The sequence below is a fragment of the Cylas formicarius genome, unplaced genomic scaffold (assembly GCF_029955315.1).
Source record: "Cylas formicarius isolate icCylForm1 unplaced genomic scaffold, icCylForm1.1 PGA_scaffold_4__25_contigs__length_36172078, whole genome shotgun sequence".
NCBI classification, from domain to species: domain Eukaryota; kingdom Metazoa; phylum Arthropoda; class Insecta; order Coleoptera; family Brentidae; genus Cylas; species Cylas formicarius.
This window is the reverse complement of record NW_026844334.1, coordinates 31,992,896-31,999,613: the sequence shown is the minus strand read 5'-3', so window position 1 is coordinate 31,999,613 and position 6,718 is coordinate 31,992,896. Positions and strand designations below refer to the sequence as shown.

Below are 6,718 nucleotides of genomic sequence, written 5' to 3'. Positions count from 1 at the left end.
TGAACAATATTAAAATTGATAATGCAATTAATGCTAATGAACTTAACGTCAATTTCTCTGGGAAAAATACAGTAAAAATATAGTACAAGAAGTAAACAATGAAGTAATGTGTAATGAAAATGAAATTGTGAATGAATTATAAAGATTAAATAAAAGCATCGGCTCTGGCCATGATCAGGTAACTGTTCAAAATATACTTAATGTTAAGGATGATGTTGTGGTTATTTTGATTAGGCTAATGAACGGGGTCCTGTTCAGTGGTGTTCTATATTCTAAGTTCTATATTTAAATCTGGTTGTAGAAAATGTATGTATAATTATCGCCTTATTAGTGATACTCATATCTTTGCAAACATTGATGAGACTGTGATTAAGAAGAAAATGATATCTTTCGTTAGTACGTATTCTCCAGTCAATGTTTTGGAGTTACTTCACGGATAGTGAGGTAATCAAAAGTGATCCGTATGTCTTAGTACCATAACCAAACGAACAAACAAAATTCCTGTGTCATTTTACGACATTCAGTAATGAACTAAATCAAGATTTAATGCTAGGACGTAACTGCGCCATTGCTCTGACTGGACTTCACATAGATCTCACAGATTTTCAAATAGCATTTGATATGGTTAGTATTGACGTTTTATTGAAAAAAATAGAGTTCAGAGGCGAGATGTATAACATTACTCAATATATATATATATATATATATATATATATATATATATATATATATATATATATATATATATATATATATATATATATATATATATATATATATATATATATATATATATATATATATATGATGACACTATACTCCGGGATATCATCCGTTCGCTCGTTGAACTCCGACTGGAATCCTGCATCCGACTGGAATCCTGCAGACGTTTCGCCAAAATCTCACTTGGCATCTTCAATGCTCGCGCTCCGAAAACACTTCGAACTTCGGAGCGCGAGCATTGAAGATGCCAAGTGAGATTTTGGCGAAACGTCTGCAGGATTCCAGTCGGATGCAGGATTTGCAGGATTCCAGTCGGAGTTCAACGAGCGAACGGATGATATCCCGGAGTATAGTGTCATCACATTTTTCCATCCGTGAATCAATACGTGAGAATATATATATATATATATATATATATATATATATATATATATATATATATATATATATATATATATATATATATATATATATATATATATATATTTTCGAAGGATTGAAATTTTGGGATGCCACAAGATTCGGTTCTTCGACCCCTCTATCTGCTTAGTTTGATAAAAGCTGGTATTATTTCTAGAACTAACAAATTACAAACATAAAAAATAAAATTTCAATTCCCTGGGTTTAGATGCGCCGTATTTACTTTCTGTACTATGAAATGTAATTGTCACTATTTAAGAACTTTACTGTTATACTTCGACCAGAATTATAGTGCTTTTGCAACCAACCTCGTGATTAACTGTGCCCACTGTTTATTACTCTAAAACCCCTTATAGAACACCCTGCGAGCAGACCCTCTACCTACAATTCTTGAAACATGTACATAAAAAATTAGTACAAAGTAACAATGTATTACGTTCTATTTCATTACATTTCTGCATAGTGTCATTACTAATATACCAAATATTGAATATAATAATATTAAAGTGTCAGTCACTTAAAAAATCGTCATTATCGCTACTGTCGTCACCTAGTTTAACGATAAACTCCGCCACTAATCGTTTTCGATAAATATTTTCTTCATTAATTACTTGTTTTTCATAGCTAGACCAGCTTTGTACTGATATTTTAGCTACTTCTTGCTGAATTATAATCCACCCTCCATTGCGAAATTCTTTGAGATTCCATTAGCACTTGTCGTTTATTAATTGTTTGGAACTGAAAATCTATTTTATTCTAAAAACTACGCAACCACTCTTTGCCACAACTAATGTTTAGGTCTGTCAGTACTTTTTTATGCAGTTTTTCTTTTATACAGTTGACTTCGGAACTTTGATCGTGTCACTTGTTTTGATTGGTGCTCCTACTTTGAATTTCTTATAAAATTGTAAACATTCAATCAATCAATGGTCTTTTACCAGCACAACACGTTATTGGCAAATGCGTAAATTAGTACGTGCACCATAAGTTCGACTACCATCTTCACTTCGCATTCAAATTCTGCGTTGTTTTCCATGTCTTCTTCTTACAGGGGAACATCTGTTTCATTCCACTGTCTCCACATTTTTAAGTGTTAGAAAACAGGAACCTTGTATATTATTATATATTTATCTGCATTCTTATGACGTACCTTATCTACCGCGAATATAATCTATAGTCTTAAAAAAGAATGTTGAAGATGATGAAGATACAATAATATAGGAAGAAGAATATTGTTAATCGAAAGGCACGCAAGACGAAAATGACAATTTTCAAACTTACATGTAAGACAAATAGAGTACCCTTTGAACTATCTAGAGAAAAGGCCTCGCAGGTTCAAAGCTCGAGAATTAGGTACATAAATACCTACTTACTGGAAGGATCACAGTGAAATACCTCCGTAATATATACGAACATATTCCAATTTAGATTAAACTCTTAAGAACGGTACGTATCAATGCATAACCAAATTTAAAACGGTCCATTTCCGTTTCAAATAAAAATTTCAAGTTTCTACACATCTCTTGGGATCGTTTTTATGACGGTCCTGCGAAGGTCTACTAAGGTTAGGTACTTAAAACGTCAAAGCAACAAATGCACTATATTTTTGGTCGTTCAATATTATCTTCTAACCTGTCCATGTCAAAATTAAATTTATGGTTTTTATCCTTTTGCTCATAAATTATGCGTGAAATGTGACACAGAATTCGAAAATGACTTTAAAAAAATAGAAACTTGTATCGATATCTACTTCTGTGTATTTTGTCTATTTTTCTTGAAATCCAATTTCTATTTTGAAATTAATTTGTTGCATATTTTTGTGGTTCGAATGAAACAATAAAATTGGAGTTTTGTAACCTTTTATTTAATCTTTTTGCACCATAGTTAATCCATAAATACATCAAAACATACAACAGTTATTTTCTAAATACACTTAGCCATTTTCTCTAAGATGTTTGATAAATTTCTACTTTGGTAAATCTTAAAGACTAACATGCAGTTAATAACACCGACGATAAATCTACTTCATTAAAACACATCTGGAATATATATGGCCCCATATTTAACTAATAATACTGAATAATAAAAGCAAAAATCGCCTATTTGAACGATTATGCCCTGTATTTCGGACCCTCACCAGCTTATTTGTTCAAGTATTGGTCATATTTTTTTTGTATTTTGCTGATTATTGTCTCTTCACACAATAACCTTCTGAGGAGACAGTTCGTCTCCCAAAAACGGTTAAAATATTTATTTCGCGAGACACACACAGATTTTTAGCAGAAATAGGTACTTCAGCAATATAAGCATTACAAACATCTTTTTTTTTTTAGGTCCCCATATTTAAGATACTGGACGCGAGGTTTTTGAGGCTTGCATAAAATTACCCCGTCGAGTAACTTCTAAAAAGTTTGCCGTCGAAATCTCGCGGTCCGTTGTCCAAATTTGTGCCCACGGCTTATTTTGATTGGCTCAGCAATTCTCCTTGAATGATTTTTTTTTATTTCTTTAACAATTGCTAAAATACACTTAACCTATGTTTAAATAGACATCGATTGATAATACTGATTAGCAGAGGTTTTTTTTAAACTGTTTTGGCAATCATTCGGGTTGAGATGGAAGTGTTTTTTCATGATCGGCAAAAGTATTTCGCGAATTTTTTACGTTCCGAAACGTGAGGGTATCTGATTGCCCCGTTCAGAATTCCTGAAGGATTACGCGCAGCCATTCACTGTAATCCACCACGGGGACCCTCGATTTTGAAATTTTGATTGATTCTTTGATGGGTACACTTCCATCGATAAATTCAGGAGAGCTTAAACGATACTAAATAAAGATACTATGGCTTTTGGTTAGTTAGTGTCGACTTCCAATGCGGGCGCGCTTTTTGTTTGTACATTATTACAGCGTTCTGTACAAATTTTACAACGATTAACCCAGTCTTTTAACCGTTCATTCGTCGTCGTCTTCGTTTTGGTAGGTGACGTATCGTACGGACGAGTGATCTCCCGTAATTAAGGACTGAAATGGAAGGTAAAATTAGACAATCAGACGAATTTTTATTTGCATCGATTGAAATATATAAGATAACATGCTCGTATATTTATGGATATTTATTCATATTGTTTATAACCGTTATTCATCGATTTTAAAATTAACGATGAAATCTTTAGAAATGTACTAGAAAGTAGAAAATTAATAAACTATCTGTGCCGTTCCTTTAAATTAAATTTAACCGTCATGTGCCGCGCATGCGCCATACGTTAACCAATACCGACTCACCAACGGTCGAACAGAAACAGCAAACAAAGACACGCGGTGGTCGCCATATTACCGGTACTTACATCGTCGAAGTGTGGGTTCCGCATAAAGGTGAGTATTTTGCAGTATCAATATTTGTTGGTTGTAACACAAACAGCAAGTGTTCTGCATAATATTTGTTAATTACAAGGTTAATTTACTAAGCACATTCTTTACTAATTATGGAGAAATGGCTTTCATAGGAGTCCATTACAGTTGGTTAACTCTTAGAATATCTAGATGAATTTGGTCACCCATGAAAACACAAGGCAAATTTGAAAAGCTCTTAAAACAGGGACCATCTCCAAAGGAAGATTCCTGGCCCTTACGTAATGTGCATAGATTTTTTTTTGGCTGACGTAAGACGCCGACAAGCTATTTGGTTTTGAAGATTACAGAATCGAATTATCTGTAGACTACTTTTTTATATTTTAGATCGGAATGTAGAACAGGGTTCGCCATATAGTTCAACAAGATTAACTTCGTCTGGACGAGAAAGAGCAATGGACTGTAATTTTTTGTTTAATTGAAGCTAAAAATAACGGGGCGATTCAAAAAATAATATATTGATGTAACGAGACGAAAAATGACAATCTCTTTTCTTCTTGGCCTACCTTGATGTAGCTCTGGCTGTTGACCGGCACAATTTCGCAATACTTGACGGCACTCGAGATATTAATTCTGGCACGCGGAAAATGCTCTCACGTTGGTTTTTGCCTGAGTCGTACTAGTCCCGATCACAGCGGAGTACGACATCCAAGCGATATACGAGTTTTTCTGGCCATATACTCAGTGAGATTGTCACCAAAATACGCAGAGAATATAACCGCAGCAATTAATTAAAAGAAAACCAATTTCAATTTGCTCGATATAAAAATTCCCCAATTACAAAAATTAAAGAGGAAAAATAAAACAAAACAATTCCGACTGGACGGAACATCATCAACTTCATTATTTTTTGCAAGCGGCAGTAAACAAGGAAATAACACCTTCAGGTGATACCAATATCTACTGAATTAGCAAATATTTTACACTTATAGTTCTATAAATCAGTCTTCTAAGATCACTCAATCACATTAAAGAGCAAAACAAGTCAATATCGGGAATTTTCTACTTCTGAGTTTTGCTGTTATAATATACCCATATACCCAAATTTGGTACAGAATTGGCTCATAATTTATTACAGAAATTTGTAAAACCTTGTCATCATTTATACGGGCCAGAGTTTCAAATTTACAACATTTGTCTTCTGATTCACCTTACTTTACCCTTGGACAATTTTTCAGCTTTTTTTTCCCTTTGAGAATTTTTGAGGTCAATTAAAGTCGCTGGTTAAATCATCAAAATCTCCCTTGCAACAAATAAGTAGACGATTATTAGAACATGGTAACAGATTTACTACTACACCTTACCATCATTTGAAAATCTTAAATTGCTATTTTGAACATAATTGTGGGCGTTTGAACTTCAATGATTATCATAACATCAAACAGTGTAAAAAACTCTTTTTTTTTTCAAAATTTCACTGTAACGACAATTAACTTTTCTCAAGCAAATTGTTTGGAATTATTGACAATAAAATTATTGAAATTCATAATATCTTAAAGAGGAATGATGGCTCTATTTTTATTGTTGGAAAAGCGTTTAGCTCTTTTAATATATCTAAAATATTTTCTTTTGTTGTTTAGATAAATGTTTTTTTATGTATGTATACGTATATAAAAATATTATATATTTAATAAATTTTTCATTGCATATTTGTCTTTTTTTGGATTCCATACTACATTAATTAGGGTCGTGTAAAGTACGTCATACAACAACAAAGAATGACGTAAAATTTCCGTTTTAATATGACGTTATTTAAGTTTTCTAATATGTGTAAATGGGCTGTGGCATTCTACGTCATTTTTTCGTCATATACACGTCAACGGTAAGGCCGAATCAACGTAGTTGGTTACTAATAATCGACGTCTTATTAACGTCATGTTGTCAGCAGGATAACGCCAATTATAAAATCTTAGTTCCTATCTACAGAAAAATAGAAAAAAGAGACCAACAATTCGATAATGACAAGTATAAAAATAAAAATAAATATTTCGTTTAGCACATGTGGGCAGCCCCGCTGAAGATTTGACCCGGCAGGCAAAACATTTTGAAAAACCCAATTAAAAAATATATATTACACTACTTACTCATAATCATGGAACCAAGTTAGCGAACAAGTCGAATCGCCGTGCAATAAAAGATCATGCTTAACACAGGGTGTTTCCTAAAT

General features: G+C 32.9%; 1 protein-coding gene across 2 annotated transcripts in view; it reads right to left on the bottom strand.

Annotated features, from left to right (window-relative positions):
• Nucleotides 1–2,992: 2,992 nt before the first annotated feature.
• Nucleotides 2,993–6,718, bottom strand: part of LOC132701180 (synaptic vesicular amine transporter) — a 241,218-nt gene continuing 237,492 nt past the window's right edge. For both annotated transcript variants that reach the window (XM_060668907.1, XM_060668906.1), the window contains exon 12: nt 2,993–4,164. In XM_060668907.1, the coding sequence (XP_060524890.1) occupies nt 4,096–4,164 (69 nt within the window). In that variant the 3' untranslated portion in view covers nt 2,993–4,095. The remainder of the gene's footprint in view (nt 4,165–6,718) is intronic.